Genomic DNA, 20,607 nt, shown 5'->3' with positions numbered 1-20,607 from the left:
AATTACATAATTGCATAAAAGGATGCAATTATTTTTGTATTCAGTGGAACTTGAAAGGTTTTCAAAAATGCCAGCAGAAAGGCCTTTAAGTTTACAATAGCGTAAGTATTGCATTTTGGACAAAAACTTATTTTCAAGAAGGAAAAACTTAAATTATTTTGAAAGCAGTGCTGTAAAAACTTCATTTTTTTTATGCTGCTAGATATTTGCATGTTCTGAGTTGAGAAATATACACTTCAGAACTGTTATTTATCTCTGCATTTTTCTTGACAACCAAGCAAGTAGACTCATGATACCATGGATTATATTGTAATTGCAATTGCAGATTGCAATATTGCCCAGTTTCATCATAATTGCACATAATTACCAGATCATGCAGCACTAGTTTACAGCGAGAACCACAGACAGTAAAATGCATACAGACCACCAGATAATCTGTTTGAACTGTTTAGTCTAAATGGAAAAAATATATAAATTTCTCAGTATAATTTCTGATGCATTTTGAGCTAGTTTATCCACAAATAAGTGGTGTATTTTTCTTTACATGTACATGTTGAGATTGTGCAGTTTGTTGCTGGTAATAGGGCTGTCAACAATTTAAATTTTTAATTGCAGTTAATGTCAGAATTTCTGCTGGTAAATGTAATTAATTGCAGCCTTTAAATATCATTTTAATTACATTGTTTTCTTTCAAATCTGACTTTCCTACTGCCTTAAGGACCATTTATGCTCAACGTTAAATACGGATCCGGATACGGACAGAGCCTTCTGTCTGTGCTCCATGTTTATTTCGTCCATATTTCTGCACGTTTCCATAAAGCTTATGGATACAGGCCAAACGGAGCAGTACCACCGGAAACCATGGGGGCAGTGTTGCTGTCACTACCCGATACGTAGCTCTAGTGAGACACAAAGAAGAAATAACGATGGTGGAACTTTTTGAGGAATAGTTGTGCGAGTTGGTTTGAAACGCTGCCTCTGTTTTTGTCTTTTATGCAAGAGGTACATTATCAATACCTCCTCCACAGTCGCCATGTTTGTTGTTGTCATAAACTTTTGACTCTGGGCTGACCTGCACTGCAGACCTGCTTTTATGGGCAGATTAAAGATTTTAACACAAATTTAACCACGGAAAAAGGATCTTGTTATGGATTAAAAATGAAATAGCAGGACAGAGGTAAATGTGTGATAACTGAATGTGCCGGTGACTTTTGACTTGGTGGACTTGTTTTACATCACTGTGGCTGCAGAGATGCTGACGTAGTTTCTGTTATAAAAACAAAATTATAATACTTCTATCAGCGATATGGAGTTTTTGGTCCATGTCTGGGGGTATTTTCCATGTATGATTTTGATTTTTTTTTGTAATTCTTGGTGCCCACCTCTGGCCCTGGCCCGGGGCCTCCAAATTCCTAAAACCGCCCCTGTTGCATGGCATGCACTCTGGCTTGTTGATAATTCCTCCAGATGAGGAGGATTAAATGTGCTTTTTAAAAATCAGCCTCCCTCTCTGCGCGCTCTAAAAACTTTTCAGGATTTTAAAGTGTTGATCCTCCAGACTGCTGTGTGCGAAGAGCCCATTAACGGGGGTTTATTCTACACATCTATGGGATAAAGTGAGGAAGCAGGCTGCAGGACTACAGGTCTGTCTCCCGCGTGTCCAGGCAGAAAGCGTAAAGGGATCTCTTAAAGTCCATGCTGCTGTTCGCTTTAATGTTCGCCTTCTCCACGGACGCGCCGGACGCGTCGTTGTTCTCCACGTCCTGCGATTTCACGGAGGATTTACTCCCTTTGCGCTTCAGTTCGGCGCTGTCTCGGCCGTTGTTGGGCTCGTCCTTCAGAGAGGACTGGTCCTGGTCTGTCTCTCGGTGGTAGAAGTAGTTAAAGTTTGACACGATGACGGGGACAGGCAGCGCGATGGTGAGCACGCCGGCGATGGCGCACAGAGAGCCCACTATCTTCCCCCCGACCGTCACCGGCCTCATGTCTCCGTACCCTACGGTTGTCATGGTTACCACGGCCCACCAGAACGCGTCCGGGATGCTGCTGAAGTGCGACTCCGGCTCGTCAGCTTCTGCGAAGTAGACAGCGCTGGAGAAGAGGATGACTCCGATGAAGAGGAAGAAGATGAGCAGGCCGAGCTCTCTCATGCTGGCCTTTAAAGTCTGACCCAGGATCTGCAGACCTTTAGAGTGTCTGGAGAGCTTAAAGATCCGGAACACCCGGACCAGACGGATGACTCTGAGGATGGCCAGGCTCATGGCCTGCTGTCCGTTCTGGTGCTCCTGGCCCTGCTGCTCCGCCAGCTCCGTGCCCACTGTGATGAAGTAAGGCATGATGGACATGATGTCGATGATGTTCATGATAGTCTTGGAGAACTCGGACTTGCTGGGGCACGCGAAGAAGCGCACGAACAGCTCGAAAGTGAACCAGATGACGCACGTGGTCTCGATGATGAAGAAGGGGTCTGTGAAGGTGAGGGACGGCCGTGGCGCGGTGCTGTTGTCCAGCCGGCTGGTCACGGGGAGCTCCCTCTCGTCCCTGAACTCTGGTAAAGTCTCCAGGCAGAAAGTGATGATGGATATAGTGATGACGATCACGGACACGATGGCGATGCCCCGAGCCGGACTAGAGCTCTCCGGGTACTCGAAAATGAGCCAAACCTGCTTCTGGAACTCATTCTGGGGCAGAGGCTTCTCCTCCTCTTTTATAAAGCCTTCATCCTCCCTGAACCTCTCCATGGCCTCCTCCCCCAGCTGGTAAAACCTAATCTCATCCGCGAACACATCTATGGACACATTAACTGGTCTCCTGATCTTCCCTCCAGACTGATAAAAATACAAAATCCCGTCAAAACTCGGCCGGTTCCGGTCGAAAAAGTACTCGTTCCGAAGTGGATCGAAGTATTTTATCCTCTTGGCAGGGTCTCCCAGTAAAGTGTCCGGGAACTGGTTAAGTGTGCCCAGCTGGGTCTCGTATCTGAGCCCTGCTATGTTTATAAGCACCCTCTCGTTGCTTTCCGCGTCCATGTCCATGTCCAGCAGGTCCTCATCGAACAGATGCGGACTGTGGTCCGCGCGTAAAAGCGCATCCATGGCGTTCTCGCTGCAGCTGAAAGTGTTGTTCATGTCGTTGATTTTCCACGCGCTCTGGTGAAGATTCTGCTGATGGTGATGATGATGGTGAGGACTCCCACGGGTGTTCAGCTCCTTACCGTAGTCCTCTCCCAGTCCACTTTGAACGAAACCCGACTGAGGCACGTCCAGCGCGTTCCGGCAGCTCTCCTCGGCATTGCTGCCTCCTCCACCGCCGCCGCTCCCTTTAGCGCCGCCGTTCTCAAAACTCACCAAGGCTATCTCCATGCCGCAGCCATCCACAGTTACTGCGCGAAGAGGAGAAGAGACTTGTTGATCCGGAACGCGAGCATCCTCTCTGATTGGTGATCCTCCGGAGGGACAGCTGAAGCAGACGAGCGGCAGATGAGATGGAGCTCCTCCAGCAGCCGCAGCTCCTCTTCACATGGATGCATATGTGTCTGTGTGAGCTGCTTTATCTGCTGCTGCTGATGGAGAAGTAAATATTAAAACCAGCAGAGAAGACCCGGATGAGAGAGTAGGCTGGAGTGATTATTCCTTACGTCAAAAGTGCTGTTCAGACCGTTTAGCTGCCTCTGAAAATGTCTGTGGATGTGAGACGAGCTGTCATCCTCTCTCTCTCTCTCTCTCTCTTGCTCTCTCTCTCTGGGGGGCGGGGACTTGCTCTCTTCATTTTCTGGGGTTGTGGCAACAAACTGCGCGCTCTGCACGACCAGATAGAGCAGTGGCTCTCAACCTTTTCAGCCTAGGACCCCCAAAATAAAGGTGCCAGAGACCGGGGACCCCCACTGGACCTGAAAGTGGTTCAACACAGACACAGTACTGTGCAGTCAGGGCCACACATAAGGGGGGGTAAATGGGCGAGCTTTCTGGGGCCCAGCCAAACTGGGGGCCCATGGAGGTCAGCAAAGTCATGGAAGTGGCAAAAATGAGATAAAAAAAAAAAAAGTCTAAGAGACTGCAAAAAAATTTGATTTAAATTGTAAAAAAAAAAAAATAAAAAACAGCAAAAATGAGATTGAAATTGTAAAAAGAGAAAACAACAGTAAAAAAAAAAACAAAAAAAAAATCGGCCAAAATTAGTTTAAAATTGTAAAAAAAAAAAAAAAAAAAAAAACTAAAAAACTAAAAAACGCAAAAATGAGATTAAAAATGTAAAAAAAGGAGAAAAATATTAAAAAATGACAAAAATGGGCAGAGTAGTAAAAGAGAGTTAAAAAGTGGCTGTAAAGGCTTCAAATGGGAAAAAATGGGTGGAAATCTGGTGAAATGGGATGAAAAATTGATATAAACTTGCAAAAAAAGTGTTAACTGAGAATGAAAAAAGCCAGATGTTGGCAGAAATTGGTTAAACTGGCAAAAATGGGCATATTAGATAGTGAAATGTGGTTAAAATGGGAAAAAATGGGCATTAGAAGTGGTAAAAATGGGGTTAATAGTGGAAATAATGGGTCAACAGAGCAACATTAGGCTTAATTGGCAAGAACTGGTTTAGAAGTGGCAAAAACAGGAACGAAAAAAGTGGTGGAAAGGGTTTTAAATGGACAAAAACAGGTTTTTAACTGGAAAAAAATATGTTCAAATTGGCAAGGGAAAAAAATGATGAAAATGGGTTAAAATTTGGCTAAATTTGTTTAAAGTGTTTTTACACTTGGCATGAGTTTTATCCACCAACAAGCTCCACTGGTCATAGACTATGATAGCACAGGCCTGTGTAGCTCAGGTTACAACCAGAGCAGCGTGTCTACTACCTCGTTTTGTCTTGTTGCTCTGATTGGCTCATCATGAATGTGACAGACAGAACGTTCGTCCGCTCTCCCCCTGAGAATTTTCCAAAAGTCCTGCCCTTCCAAAGTGCTTTTCCATATGAGGATATCCCAATGAATGTGAAATATATCCATGCGATGGAAAAATGAAAGAGTCTGTGAGGCGTTTCAGGTTACAATTTTACACCATTATAGTTTTTTGGAATTACAAAATTCTTCTGAATTGACCAAGTTTATGTCAACATCTCTCAAAAGTCTGGATGTTGATGGTAATGTGAAGATTCTGGAATAAAATAACAGGTGTGTTCTGATTGCTCAGCTCAGGATCTCAAAGACAGAACTTCTTCAAGGCAGATGGCCTCATCTGGTAGAATTTTCCTCAACACAGTTGGCCATTTTCAACTTCATGGTCTCAGAAACTCTTTTTTTTTTTTTTTTTTTTAAATTTATGACTTTTATTTATTTATTTTTTTATTGATATTTATTATTCCTTGAATTCAAGACTTTTCAAAATTGAAATTATTTTCTTTATTATAAATAAACATTTTTTCTGCTCATTTCCCCTTTAGGTTTAAAACTTTTTTAAAGCCCTCTCTTTGATTTTTATTTTTCAATCTATTCCCTTCTAATTCCCTTTGGTTGCTTTGTAACTTTACCTTTAAAAAACGTTTTAAACTTGATTTCTTGTAACATTCAGTTTTCCAGCTTTTTTATTTATTTCCCTGTAGCTTCATGATTTTTTTCAACTCATTTTTTTCTTGTTTTTTATTCAGCATTTACAACTTTTTTAACTTAAAAAACTGGACTTTATTCTTATTTTTATGACCTCATTTCTCCCTGTAGGTTTAGACTTTTTTAACCCCTCTATTTTTTTTCAATCTTAAACATATTTTTTTCTTGTAAATGCCTAACATTATATTCTCAAATTTATTTTCTCAAAATAATACAGAACTTATCACCAAAATTGAGTTTCTTTTTCCAAATTTCTGAGTTCTTTAAGCCAAATATTTAGTTGTTTGTTTGCTAAGGCACTCATGAGATCAGCCAAAATCTCAAATAAAACCATATTTACATATATTGATGTAAAATAGTCCCTATTAACATGTGTTATAGTGTGCTGAGGCGTTGTATATGTGTGGAAATAACAAATTCCCTTTATCAGAACGAGAACCGCCAATGCAGCAACGGCATCTGTGGACACATGCCCTAATAAATGAATGAAACACGGATCACTGAAGAGATTTTAATGTCATTAAGGTGTAAAAAGGCCAACATGAGCTGATGAAAGATGACATAGTGAACAAAGTCTAACTAAATGTGCTGCCAGTGGATCTTAAAATGGTTCTCGGAATAAAATGTGAGTCCATAACGGTCACTTATTTTATTTTGTAAATCTTCAAACTTTTATTCCACAAATGTGTACAGTGAGAAAACTAAATCAGCAATGTAACCCTTTAAAGAGAAATGCAACTAAGTTCTGTACATTGTTCTTGATGTTATATGCTGTGTATGTTAGAGAAGTAAATTAAGGTCAATTTTTCATATTTATTGCTGGAATGACCTCACTCTACTTCTGCTAACTTCTAACTTCTTCTAACTCTAATAAAAAGCTAACTTGACTCCACATTTTCCCTCCATTTTTCCATTTTTTTGTGTTTGGTCTCCTCTTTTAAATCTTATATAACACCCTCCTCTGTGCGTTTGAGGCATAATCACATGCCAGCGCGCTGCTGCTTCGTCTTCAAACATCCTTAATGCACACAAATCCATTTCCTTACAGCCCAGCACAAAGACCTGCTTCCACATGATGACATCCCTGCACTCTCCTCTTTCATTTCTTCTCTTTTTGTTGCCTTTGTGTCCGAGTCTCTTCAGCTCTCTGTGGATGGATGGATGGATGGATGGAGGGTCGGGCCCCGGGGCCACACTCTGCTCTGTGTCCGGATGTTTCGTGGTCCTGCTGCCTTTGAAGGAGATGGACCGGCCTTTTCTTTGAGTCCATGCAAACACGAACGCTCATGTTAGTGCAGGACAGACTTTCTCTGTTCTCTGGAGCTCACAAAATCTCTGTGGAGTCAGCATTCACTGATTTCTTTGAATCATTTATTCATCACAACTAAACAGCACAAAATCCAGATTCCTGTTGAACAGTAGATACTGTATTAACCAGTATAAACACAGTAAAGGTTGGGCTGTTATCTCTCAGATTAAACTGGAAAATCACTGCTTCATTTAAGACTTCAAAATGAACACATAAGTTCTGTCTTCTGTTTGGCATAAAGAAAATGTGCATTTGCACCTTAGTTTTGATTTATAAACTGTTTTTTCCTGTTATAATGATAGAAATAATTAAAGCCCCCCATCCATCAGTGGTTCCTTCTATGGAGGCGAACATTAGAACTGGTGCAGTACTGACGTGATAAAATAAATCTACATGCATTTGAGAATGCACAGCTGATTCACAAAAACAAACATGAAGAAAAGCATGAAAACATCCCAATATATTTGGTATACTCCATTTATGGGCTTTATGGGGAATTTGTTGGGTTGATTATACATGCAAACATTTGACAAGAGTTCACGCTGCAGAGAGAAACACTGCATCCTTTCATAGACCTTCATGTTTCAGCACCATGGACAGAGCCAGCGAGTGTAACGACACCCTATAAAGCCATATTTTATTCACAGTAGAACATAAACAACATATCAGATGTTGATACATTTTACCATTTCATTAAAAAATACTAGCTCAGTTGAAATTTGATGACAGAAGTGCATCTCAAAATAGTTGGGACAGGGCCGTGTTTACCAATCATCCCCTCATATTTTAACCACAGTCTGTAATCAACTGGAAAGTGAGGAGACCAGTTGAAGGCGTTTTGGGAGGAAAGTGGACAGAATTGGAAACAGGGATGAGAGCGCTGTCATGGGCTGAATTCGAACCCATGCCAACGGCATACATGACACACTTTTAACTACTAAGCTACCTGCTCCCCTGGGGGAAAAATGTTGTCCCATTCTTGTCTGATATAGGATTCAAGCTGCTCCACAGTCCTAGGTCTTCTCTACCAGATTGTTTTTCTCTTGTCTTGTTGAAATATTCAAGGTCTTCCATGAAAGGTTGGATGGGAGCATGGGTGTAGCACGGGGGGAAAAAGGGTACTGATTACCCGGACCCACAGTAGGGAGGGGCCCTTGGGAAGCCTGCAATGAGAAGTGTGTTTTTATTTACATTAGCATTTAGTGTCATTTGTTGCTTGGCTAGCTGGTTAAGGGGGACCAGGGAAATATTCTTTCTGGTGACCTATAAAATCCCTAGCTACGCCCCTGGATGGGAGCATATGTTGCTCTTAAATATCTATCTGCTTTTCAGCATTGATAGTGCCTTTCCAGATGTGTAAGCTGCCCACGCCATAGGCACTAATGCTACCCCATACCATCAGAAAGGCAGGCTTTTGAAAAGTTTGAAGCACCACGAAGGGAAAAATTTCCATAAAAATTTGAGAAAATTTCAAAGGACGCCTCTCCCCTGATTTCGACTTAAATTCACAAACATTAAAAAAAGATAATTCAGTTCTTTAGTCCCTTTTAAACCACTTTTCCTGCATGTTTTATCCCCTTTGTGCCACTCTTTTTAACCTATTTGTTGCCACTTTTTAACCCCTTTTTGTAGTACCTTTACCACTTTTAACCAATTTTTTAAAATTATTTTTTCACCTTTTTTCCTTTGAACCTCTTTTCACCAATTTTAAGGCAAATTTTTTATCCCCTTGTGCCACTCTCGAACCCCTTTTCATCACTTAATCTGGTCAACTTTGCCATATTTCTACCAGTCCTAAACAATATATAAAAATTTAGTAATAATGGCTGACAATAAAAATGTGGAGTCATACTACAACTATTTCATAAAAATTATTTCTGGGTTGATAACAGCTGCAGATGTTCAAAGCTAAAAGATATAATTCCAATCACAACATCTTTTCCTCATTTTCTAAATTTAATGATCTTCAAGGGGCCAGACAAGAAGCTTTGGGGGGCCTGATTTGGCCCTCTGGCCACCAGTTGATGATCAGTGCTCTTGACTGTGGAACAGCTAGAATCCTACATCAGACAAGAATGGGACAACATTCCTCCCGAAAAATCCAGCAGCTGGTTTCCTCACAACCCAGATGCTTGATGTTAAAAGAACAGTGGTTGCAACACAATGGTAAACATAGCCCAACTTTCTGAGATGAGCTAACCTTTTTCATTAAATGTTGAAATGTTTCAACATCTGATATGTTGTTTATGTTCTATTGTGAATAAAATATGAGTTTATGAGATCTGAATATCATTGTTTTTATTTACATCTTACAGTGTCCCAACTTTTTTGGAGTTGGGGTTGTACAACCAAATGTCATTATTACAACTCAACAACCGCTCAAGATGATGTAACATGTTTGAAAGAGGCTATATTGCATGGATTTGAAAAAATCAGACCTTAAAGATTGGGTAAAACTGGTTTGTTTTGCAGAGATTTGAGTGAAATGACCCTTTAACATCCAAACTGCAATCACTCTGAACATCCCAAACTCTAACTGACGCTCACAAAAGACACACAGACACTGGCACACGCTCGCTCGGAGCCGGTGGACACAGAGCTGAGTGCGCTGGGTTCTAAAAGCAGAGAAGGTGACCTATTTAAAAGGTTAGTTTCTTAGCCCCGTGGGTGGATTAGGAAAACAAAGCACGAGCACTATATTTATCCTTTTCCTTATCTAATGCTCCAGCCTCATCATGATAAGAACTATGAGCATCTCCCCGCCCCTGGATTAGTGCACTGTCCTCAGACTGCAGCCATGAATAATAACTCACCAACATCCATCTCTCACTGTGGGACTGGCCACTGGCTACGCTGCGATTTCACGCACTGGATACGGCCATTAGTTAGGATGTTTTTACAATAAACTTCAGAATATTTGTCATGTGGACCACGGCGGTTTTTAAAACGTGAATCTGCAGCAAGGACGGGATGTGAGCGGAGAACAAGGACATCATGAGAAAGGAACAAATATCAGCAGAGATTATTTCTAATCTGTGTTCACATCATGTATGTTTCTAAATCCAAACATGGTGTTTCAGGTCACCACAGGCAGATTTTTGAGACATCTTCAAGGGAACATTGCTAAAGGTTTAAATCTTACACGCCTGATTTGTGCTGTGTTCATGTGCAGTGGAAATCTCAGAATTCAGAGTCATGACCCGGACGTTTATCCTGGAAATAAAGTTCATTTTTAACTCATCCGCACCAGTCAAAATACTCAAATTTTCACCATAGATAACAGAAAATTCATTTTTAATGACTTCATTTGAGAAATTCTTTAAATATTAAACAAGTCTAAAGCTTTAGTCTCACAGGGTTTGGTGAACTCCAGTAATTCGTAGTATTTTAGTCATCTGACTTCTTAATCCTGTGCAAATCTGCCTTTTTTTGCTTTTTTACAGTATGGCACAACACAAATAACCTTCAATAATTCAAGGGACACAAAGGACATACTAAAAGCCCCATGTGAGCATATGTACTGTGATTTGATGTCACATTCATTTTATTTTTGGTTCTGTTTTTATTGCTCTGCAGTTATTTTTTTCTTCCTTTTTCCTTTTAAAATGTCACAGAGGCTGAGGATTAAACATTTAAGTGTTGCTTCATTTTGAGTAGAAATTCAAAGGGCTAATCTTACTACAGCAAAAAGACAACTCAAATCCATCGAAGGACAGAAATCTAAAAACAGATTCATGAATGACGTGCAAAGCAGCACGTGCACGATACGGACCGTTGCACCACCAGGGACTGTCATGACCAATACATGTACTTTAATATAGAGCTGGCCCTTTTTGCTGCTCTAACAGCCTCCACTCTTCTGAGAAGGCTTTCCACAAGATTTTGCAGTGTTTCTGTGGGAACTGTGGGAACGACTCATGTCGGGCAAGAAGGCCGGGCCCGCAATCTCCATTCCAGTCCATCCCAAAGGTGCTCGATGGGGTTGAGTTCAGGGCTCTGTGTGAGCCGCCCAGGTTCCTTAAACCATGCCTTTCTAGTCCTACTTTGTGCACTGGGTCACAGTCATGCTGGAGCAGAAAAGGGCCTTCCTCAAACTGTTGCCACACATTGGAAGCATAGCATTGTCCAGAATGTCTTGGTATGCTGAAGCATTAAGATTGGCCTTCACTGGAGATAAGGGGCCCTGAAAACCAGCCCCATATCATTATCCCTCCTCCACCAAACTTCACTGTTGGCACAGTGCCGTCAGTCAGGTAATGTTCTCCCAGCATCCACCAAACCCAGAGCACTCCATCAGACCCTTGGCATTGGACGTGGTGCAGTGAGCCTTACATGCAGCTGCTCAACCATGGAAACCCATTCATGAAGCTCCTGCTGCAGTTTTAGTGTTTACATTAACTTTTTACCTACTGAGCCGGCGCCGACGCTGTGTTTTATATGTCCAGAGTATTATTACCATAATTCTGTCAAAGTTTGTCCGATCAGAAATATTCCAATGGCGTTGGAAAGCTGAGAATTGTGGGCATGCGCACATATATGGTTCATTACAGTACTCACAACCAAATGATGTGGGCATTCATAGTCAAACACCAGGAGTATCGCGAGACTGCTACACGGATTCTCAACTCTGTAACTCCTTGAAAGTTTGTTTAATCTAAAAAATTCCAGTGCTGACAGAGAGTTGAGAATCTGTGCTTTTCTGGCAATATATGATGTGTGGTATATATATTACGGTAAGGTCGAACAGCAGCACAAAAACGGCAGCTTTAGCAGAAAACGAGTGAGAAAGGAAAGTGAAGGAAGAGAGTAAAAGGAAAGCGAGCGAGAGTGGTGTTTTGTTTTCAAAAAGTAGCGTTAGATAGCGGCATTTGTGCGTGTCTGTCATGTGCAATAACAATATGTTACTTGAGAATGTTGAGAATGCATTTTTTTCCACCTTTATTTGCACTAATTTTCATCTATGTATATAGTTATCTTTTGCACTGTGTTTTGCACACCCAGAGTCCTAGACTCCAAAAATGACTGGTGATTGTTCTAAACATGTATAGGTTCACATTTCAAATGTCAAATCAAAACTTCATGAGCAATAACAAAATTTCTTCTCATAAAAGCTATGAAAAACAAATCAATTTTTGTGTTTTTCTTCTTTTAAACTGCTGACAATTCCATATAATGTGCAATAATCATTAACCAGATGTTGAAAAATCAAGTTCAAGTACTCTGGGAAAAGGGACCAAAGCTCTCAGACTTAGAACATTTCCTGACTATTTTATAGCCATAATAACAAAATATGTCCAAATCGCCCTTTTAGACTCAGTATGTAAAGGGTTAATACCAGTGGAAATTCAGAACTTTTCCACTTTAGAATTAGCAGAGATGGTGACTTTAACTCACCATGCATCTTAAGAGATTGTTGACCCTGCTCAGTGATTTTACGTTGTCTTTGCTGCTGTTGCTCCTGAATGCTTCCACTTCCTAATGATATTGCTTACAGTGGAATATCCAGCAGGGATGAAATGTCACCAGCCGTCTTATTGCGAAGGCTGCATTCATTGCTGTACCACACTTGAAGTCACTGATCTCTTCAGAACAGCCCATTTAGGTCCACAAATGTTTGAGACGGCATGGCTAGATTTGGTTTTATACACTTGTGGCAACAGAAACACCTGAATTTGATAATAAACAAAAGTGGTCAAATACTTTTTATAGTCACAGTTTTTTCATGGACTGGTGAGCCTCTGCCCATCTTTACTTTGCTTCTCTAAAATCTTCCTTTTATTCCCAGTCACGTTACTGATCTGTTGACAATTAACCTAACTGGGAACAAAATTCTCCTCCAGGAGTTTTTCATTGGTACTGAAAGCATTTCAAGCTTTTTTTTGCCTCGTCCCTACTTTTTTGAGAAGTGTTGCTGCCATCAAATTCAAAGCGAGCTAAAGGGTAAAATGACTCAGTTTCAATATCTGAAATGTTGTTTATGTTCTATTGTGAATAAAATATGGCTTTATGATATTTGAAAATGATAATATTCTGTTTTTATTTACATCTTTCACAGTGTCCCAACTTTTTTGATAGGTTGGTTGTTTCTCAAAATAAATAAATTGTATATACTTTGGTAAAAATTTTAACATTAGGTAATCAAAGATTAGACACTTCTCCTTTATAATATTTAGATTCTTAACAGCTTATTTTATCCAGCATTGTTTAATCATTTGAGACTTCTGGGAGCTGAAAGTGGTTTGAAGCACTCAGACTAGCTAGAGTTTGTCAGGTACAGAGCCAGAATGGTGCTGCTGTTTTATTAAGGCAGCTGAAGTGTTTTCTGTTGTTGAAAAAATCAAACTAACCAGGGTCAGTTTCAGATAACAGCCCTGATATTAAACCATTAAAGCCCTGTGTGAGTGTGGGAGATGGTGAGAGCCGAGCACAGTCCCACTCCGTGGTACTCCAGGTCTTGTTGCCAGTTACAGAGGGAACCGGTAACCATAACAACAGGTAACCACTAACAACCAGCATCCATAACGACTGCAGCTCACAAATTAGCTGGTCTAATTACAGAGACACAGTTCAGAGCTGCTGCTGCTGATAACAACGGCCTTTATAAAGTGCAGAAACACAACAGACATTTATCTCTGCTGCAGGTGTGAAGTCAGAGCAGAGAGGCCCGCACTGAGGAAGTGTGGAGTTATTATAGGAAAGTGGAAATACTCACATCTTTCACCTCAGTCTGAGATATAATGATGTTATTCTGATCCCTGACTCTATTTTCTTTTCTTTATGTTTCTTTTTTAAAGACACTGGTATTTAATTATCAGCATAATATCAATGGGGCACACCTGAAGATCACCAATATTACATCCAACATATCAACAGTAAACTGTAATTCTTTACTTTTTGTGGAGTTTCAAGCAGGACCTACTTCATTTAAAGTTTGTACCTTTGTCATTCTCTCTCTTTAAACCTTAGAGTTTGTTCTCAGCACTAAAGTTTTATCTCTGAACTTCTGCTAGTTTAATTTTGACATTTAAGATGAACAAGTTTTTTGTGTAATTTCACACTTCTAACCCTAGCAAAGCCAATACACTGGTCTGATTCCATGCCTGTCGTCCAAATTGCCTTGCTGATATTTTTGTTCCCAGTCAAAATATGGCCTGACCAATCAGTGTCATTTGAGAAGAACTGCTCTGCAACCCTGTAAACAATGGCAGCTGGTGAAGAGACTAGCGTGGATGCAGATAAAGCAGTAGTTTTATCGTAACTGGACAACATTTCTTTATCAAAAGAAGAGCAAAAAGCCACACTGGAAGCTTTGTTTTTATTTGATGTGCTTGCTCTTCTTAAATCTTAAATTGCAGGCTTCCTGTGGATATGTGATATGAGTCCCAGAAGTTTTTAAGTAGGTTCTGGCATAATATACAAGATTGCCAAATTTTATGATCCTAGCTTGAAGGAACTGTGGGGGCTGAATTTTATAAATTTTGTCAGGGGCATTACTGAGTCATTAAGCAATGCAAACTGATAAAAAAAAACATTTAAACTTTCAAGTTTTTCACTGTGCTCTATCCCAACAGTGTTGATGGCAAAACAATGATTGTAAGCCCCTGAAAAAACACTTCCTGTTCTATGGCAGGAGAAAAAGTTAGTGTCCTTGTTATTTTAAGACATCAAAGATTGTAGATCTACTGTTTTTTTTTTTTTAACCTGGCACACCAGATGGATGTGTTTCACACATCCATCTGGTAAACCTCTCATAGACAGCATTTGGGAAAGGGCAGAGCCTTTGAAAAAAACTTGGAGGGTGATTGGATGAGCGTTCTGTCTGTCACATCTTTACGGGCCAATCAGAGCAACAAAACACGTGACGTAGCCGCGACTGAGCTGTGCCCCTACCGAAGGAGTAAACTCCATAAAATAGTGCATAACAAAAACTATGGCGACTGTAGACATGTCAGTACACGACTTTTGTTGCTTTTGAAAAGAAAAAAACTCACTGCTCTTCTTTGTTCTTCTTTTAACAAAGAAATGTCGTCAAGTTCTCAAAAACTGGCGCTTTAGCAGCACTCACGCTAATCTCTTCCACCATAGTTGCACCGGACTCTTGTTGCAGCTTGCTTTTGTCATGACTCCGCCGTCCCTGAAAGTACCGCCCCTCGTTGCTGATTGGTCCTGTCACTTTCGAACCGGGCCCAAATGGTTCAGACCGGGGCTTCGCAAGATGGATTCACCAGTGAGAAACAAGGAAACGTGACTGTTTGTTGAGTTTTGTACAAAATATGACTCATTTATTTCACCAAGGCTTCTTCTAGCAGGCACCTTGTTTACAAGTCAATCAGATCAGATGTTTTTTGTTATTTATTTATCTATTTTTTGCTTTTTTGTAGGTCCTGGTGTGATACATAAGCCTGCCAAATTTTATGATCCTGGGTACTCTGAGGGCTGAACTTTTGAAGTATTATAGGGAGCATTACTGAGCCATGAAGCCATGCCAACTGACAAAACTGATTTAAAACTCCAACAGTGTGCAGGTAAATCAATTGCTGTCAGGCCCTGACAAAACTACTTCCTGTTTTGTCACATATTATGGGTTGTCATGGCAGCAGGTTTCATGTAAGTTCTGTGAACTTGCAAGACTGGCTATGGGACACTTTTTGGATATTTCACACCAATACCATGGGCTATTAGGTTGACTTTGCAGGAAATGTCTCTGTGTTTTGAGTTGTTTTTTTTTTTTTTTCAAGTAAAAAGAGAATGTCTGTGCTATTTTGAGACATACTACAAGTTCAACAAGCTGGCCTAGCCGCCCTTCATGTTTTATACACAAGCTGAATAGTTGGTCACAAAGGTCTTTTCTAGCAGACACAGGATTTTAAAGTCATTAGCACTGGAAAATTATGGGTCACCATGGCAGCAGGAGTATGTCAGATATGTGAACTTAGCACTGGACACTTTTTGGATGTTTCAGACCAGTTCTATGGGATATAAGGTCAACTTTGCAGAAACTACCACTATTTTGTTGTTGCTGTTGTTTTTGAGCTGTTTCTGTATTTTGAGACTCCAAAATTTGAAGATCTATCAGAGCCAGGGCCTACAAGTTTTGTACTTTTTTTTTTTTTTTTTTTCAAAATGGTCTCTTCCAGCAGACACCCAATTTTCAATTCAATTGGGGACTGGCTTTGGAAGAGTAAATCCAAGAAAACCCCTGGAAATGGCGTCTTTGATCATTGTACAAAACTTTCAAAATGGCCAACTTCCTGTTGATTCGGTGAAAGGCTTTCTGTAGGTCCTGGCATGACCCATTAAGCAACACTAACTAAAAAAAAAAAAAAAAGAACTTTTAAGGTTTTCACCGGGCTCATTTCCAACAGTGTTCATGGCCATACAATTGTTATTAGCCCCTGAAAAATACTACTTCCTGTTCTATGGCGAATTATGGGTCACCATGGCAGCAGGTTTCTTGTTATCTCTGAGGTCTATTGGGTCAACTTTGAAAGAATTTCTCTTTTATTTATTTATTTATTTATTTAGTTAGTTAGTTAGTTAGTTATTTAGTTAGTTAGTTTGTTTGTTAGTTTGTTAGTTATTTGTTGTTGTTTCAGATATAAAAGTTGACAAGCTGGTATAGCCACACCCTTCATCTTTTCTACACTAGCTGAATAAACTTTTTTCTCAAAAGTCTCTTCTAGCAGACCTCCAAATTTCAAGCCAACTGGATAATTGTCTCTGAAGGCATTTGTCCTCGAAGATCCTCTGGAAGTGGTTACATTGAACAATATTTTTACAAAATTTCAAAACGGCAAACTTCCTGTCAATTTGGCAAAACAGGTCCAAGAGGCTTTTTGATGGTCCTAGCATGACACATACACCCGCCAAATTTTATGATCCTAGGTACTTTGGGGGCTGAATTATTTTGATATTGTAGGTGGAATTACTGGGCCATTAAGCCTCCCCAATGACTAAGCTAATTTAAAACATTTAAGATTTTCACCTTGCTAATTCCCAACTGTGTTCATGGAAATAGGATTCTTGTCAGCCTCTGAAAACTACTTCTTGTTCTATGGCAAACGACTGGATCATCACAGCAGCAGTTTTTGTGTCAAATATATGAGCTTGTAAAAATAGCATCGGGACACCTTGTGGATGTTTCACAATTATTCTATGAGGCTTACCTTCCAGGCTTACCTTGCGGGAACTGTCCCTGTCTGTTGGTTTGATTGATTGATTGATTGATTGATTGATTGAGAAAAAGTCATTTCTGTGCTATTTTGAGACATTGAATTTGAAGAGTGCTGTAGTGCCAACCTATGAGTTTTGTAGACTTGCTAAATAAAATTTTGTTTTCAAAGGAGGTTTTTTTAAGGCTCTGCCCTATTCCTACGGGAGAGTAATAGGACCGCTGAAAAAAAACAAAATTAGATGTTTTTTTTTTTTTTTCACTTGTGAGATAAAGGTCAGAATTCTGTGATTTTTTCAGAATTCTGAGTTTAAAGTCAGAATTCTGACTTTAATCTCAGAATTCTGACTTTTTTCTCACAAGTGAAAGAAAAAATTGAGTCTCAAATTTTTTTTTCAGTAGCCCTAATATTCTTTCATATTTCCCAAACGCTGTCTATGAGAGGTTTACCAGATGGATGTGTGAAAAAAAATCCATCTGGCGTGCCAGGTTAGCAAACTTCCTGTCAATTTGGCGATATAGGTCCAAGAGGCTTTTTTGTAAGTCCTGACATGAGTCAAACCGCCAAATTTTATGATCCTATGTTCTTTGGGAGGTGATTTTCAAAAAAACATATTGTATTGGAATTACTAAGCCATCAAACCATGCCACCCATTTAAGATTTTTGAGTTTTTCACTGGGTTCATTTCCAACAGTGTTCACTGGAATACAATTGCCAACTTCCTGTGGATTTGGCGATATGGGTCCAAGAGGCTGTAGGTCCTGGCTTAGTGAATACGTATATTCTGTATGTGTGTATATATATATATATATATATATATATATATATGTGTGTGTCTGTAGAAAATTCCATTCCATTTAATGGATTTAGGGGGCACTATCAAGCTAATTTTCCACGCTTGTGTATGGGACCAGTAAGGACTAATGTGCCTGCTAAGTTTGGTGAGTTGAGCATGTTTAGGCACTGAAGAATCAGGGAACTATGTGGAGGAAATAATCCTGTGGATTTCAGTAGGGTCCCCACACCCTCTGTGCTTGGGCCTTAGTTAAATGTTTGACAGCCCCCCTAAAAATGAACATGACTGTTTGATAAAAGTTTCTTTGTTCACCTGCCAGCCGTCCTATCACAGGCAGCAGAGATTTGTTCTTGTTATTTGTTTTGCGGTGTGGGTGTGTTACAGTATAGCAGTAAAACGTCAGATTTGGTGCATGTGAGGAGACGAGCGGCGCTGTGGGGCTGACAGTAGGCCTGAGTCAGACTCCCCAACACCTGAGGGAGCATCACTAACCTCCCATCATCACAGATCTTTGTGTGCGTGCATGCCTCACACTGTGTGCACTCCTCCTCTGCGTGCACTCGTCTGTGTGTGTCTGTGTGCGTTTGTGGGCTCAGGGCGGCTGCATGGAGCGGGCGGCGTGGAGGGGAGAGCGGGAGGAAACGCTGCGATGAGTTTAAGAAGTCTTGACAGCAGATGCCTGCATAATAACACACAGAGAGGACATGTGCAAGCAGGAAAATCAAGGACACCACGTCATGCGTGCCAGTCATTTAAAGTAACAGTTTCCTCTCACAGCTTAAAACATGCTCACAGATTATGTGCAGAAAAGACTGCAGATGCTGCTAAATGGATTTGAATTTCAGTGCTGTGAAGAAGAGCCCAGGCCGGATTTAAAACACTCGGTGTATTTTGATGAGGTCGGGCAGCGTTGCCAGGGAGAGGACCTTTTTTTGAAATCAGCGGAGTATGATTGGTGATTGGTGGCTGCACAGCGATTTGTCAGCGAGCGTTTGAACAGATGCTGATGTGTAGGAGGAGGAGGAGGAGGCCGAGATCAGCCTCGACCCAAACAAGCACAAACGCTCATACAATGTGATGGTACGGCTCGTTAAAAACCCACATCCAGAGCTCAGACCACGAACACTTTCAGGTCCTCGCTGTGGGGAAACAAACCCACAGACGTCTCAGTCAACATGGCGTCACATCACGTTCTCGCTGCTCGGCCTGATTCTCTCAGGAAAAAAAATGGTTGTCGTGCAGGAAGCAATCTGAGCGTGCTCACATTCTGCTCCAGAGAATTGGCCGTCAGTGTCAAAGATGGCAGAGCTTTAAAGTGGGCTCCAGTGGATCCGCCTCCTCCTCCACACCATCAGTCTCAGTGTTTACTAATGAGGGCATGATTGTTTTAAACGTCACTAGTTAAACTTATCTGTCTTTTTACATTTAAGGAGCAGTCCAAGGGTTAAAGGGTCAGTTCACTTTAAGCAGAAAGACGAATCAAACTCCTGAATTTAAACCTTTCAAACACAAAAACTCAAAAGATCTTCAGCCATACTTCAACCTCCTGAGACCTGAGCTTGTGTTTGGAACAGGCTTAACTTAACAACACTTTACTTCTTATGCTGGAGGCCGTTGTCACAAAGAACCTGTTTTAAAATACTAAAGATGGCCGCTAACAGACAGCACAAGAAATCTCCTGAATGTCTTTTTTATGCATGAATCAACACATCGCTGAGTAAGTGTATGTTCTGGCAGTGTCAGAGCTGGTCAGTTGGTAGGAGGTCATTCAGTCAGGAATTAAGAAATGTTGTTGGCAGCAAGACCACAAAACTTTTAAGAAATTTCCCCTAAAAAATTGTTGAAATTGGTACACATTAAAAAAAAATCCAATTAAAGGGTTCATACGTAAATTTTCAACAAATATTCCTCAGTGTTTTGGTGAAACTTGCCGGAAAGCTGAAAGATCTGAAGAAAAAAATATCAAAAAATTCTATAAAAATTTTAAATAAAAATTCCCAAAATTACCCCCCCTACCCCCAAATTTCAAGGCAGACCAGCCAAAAAAAAAAAAAGTATATTCCCAAAATCTCATAAAATTTCCAAGTAGATTCCCCCAAAAATGTTTAACAAATCTCCTAACATTTCCATGAAAATTTCTGAAAATATCAAAGGATGACATATGACATATCCCCCCAACATTTCCAACCAAATTTCCAATTATTGACAAATAAAGGGTCAAATTTCCATAAAATACCTTAAAAAAAAAATTCCCAAAAAAATTAAAATAAGATTCTCCCCCCCAAAGAAATCAAATTCCTCAAATATCATCAGAAGAACCTGAAATTTTCCAAATGGATTCCCCTAAATTTTCCCGAAAATTTCTAGAAACATTCCCATTATAATATCCAATCAACTTCCCCAAAATTTAAAAATATATTTCTGTGTTCCCATGATCAGATCAACTCTCCAACTTCTGAGAAAATTCCGCAACACATCCAAATCACCTAAAATTCCCCCCAAAATTCTTCTAATTTCCCCAAAATACACCTAGATATCCCACATTCCCGTGAAAATATTTAAAAATTTAAAGTAAGATCCTCCAAAACCATTTTCAAAATATTTTAACATAACCACAAACATCTCAAGAAAATATTCAAACATTTTTAAGAAAATTCCACAAAATATCAAAACCAGTTCCCTAAAGTTTCCAGGAAAATGTCTCATTATTTCAAAACAAATTCCCTAAACAGTCCAA

General features: G+C 40.2%; 1 protein-coding gene across 1 annotated transcript; it reads right to left on the bottom strand.

The window, feature by feature from the left end:
• Positions 1–1,637: 1,637 nt before the first annotated feature.
• On the bottom strand, positions 1,638–3,362 carry LOC121505595 (potassium voltage-gated channel subfamily A member 1). Its single transcript, XM_041781048.1, has one exon. The coding sequence runs from the start codon at positions 3,360–3,362 to the stop codon at positions 1,638–1,640; it is 1,725 nt and encodes a 574-aa protein (XP_041636982.1).
• Between the last annotated feature and the right edge of the window lie 17,245 nt (positions 3,363–20,607).

This window comes from Cheilinus undulatus, linkage group 23 (genome assembly GCF_018320785.1).
Source record: "Cheilinus undulatus linkage group 23, ASM1832078v1, whole genome shotgun sequence".
Taxonomy (NCBI): domain Eukaryota; kingdom Metazoa; phylum Chordata; class Actinopteri; order Labriformes; family Labridae; genus Cheilinus; species Cheilinus undulatus.
Note: the sequence above shows the minus strand (reverse complement) of the source record. Positions and strands in the feature narration are given on the sequence as shown.

Coding starts and splice junctions, on each gene's coding strand:
- LOC121505595 (XM_041781048.1), bottom strand. CDS start 3,362: ATGGAGATAGCCTTGGTGAGTTTTGAGAACGGCGGCGCTAAAGGGAGC.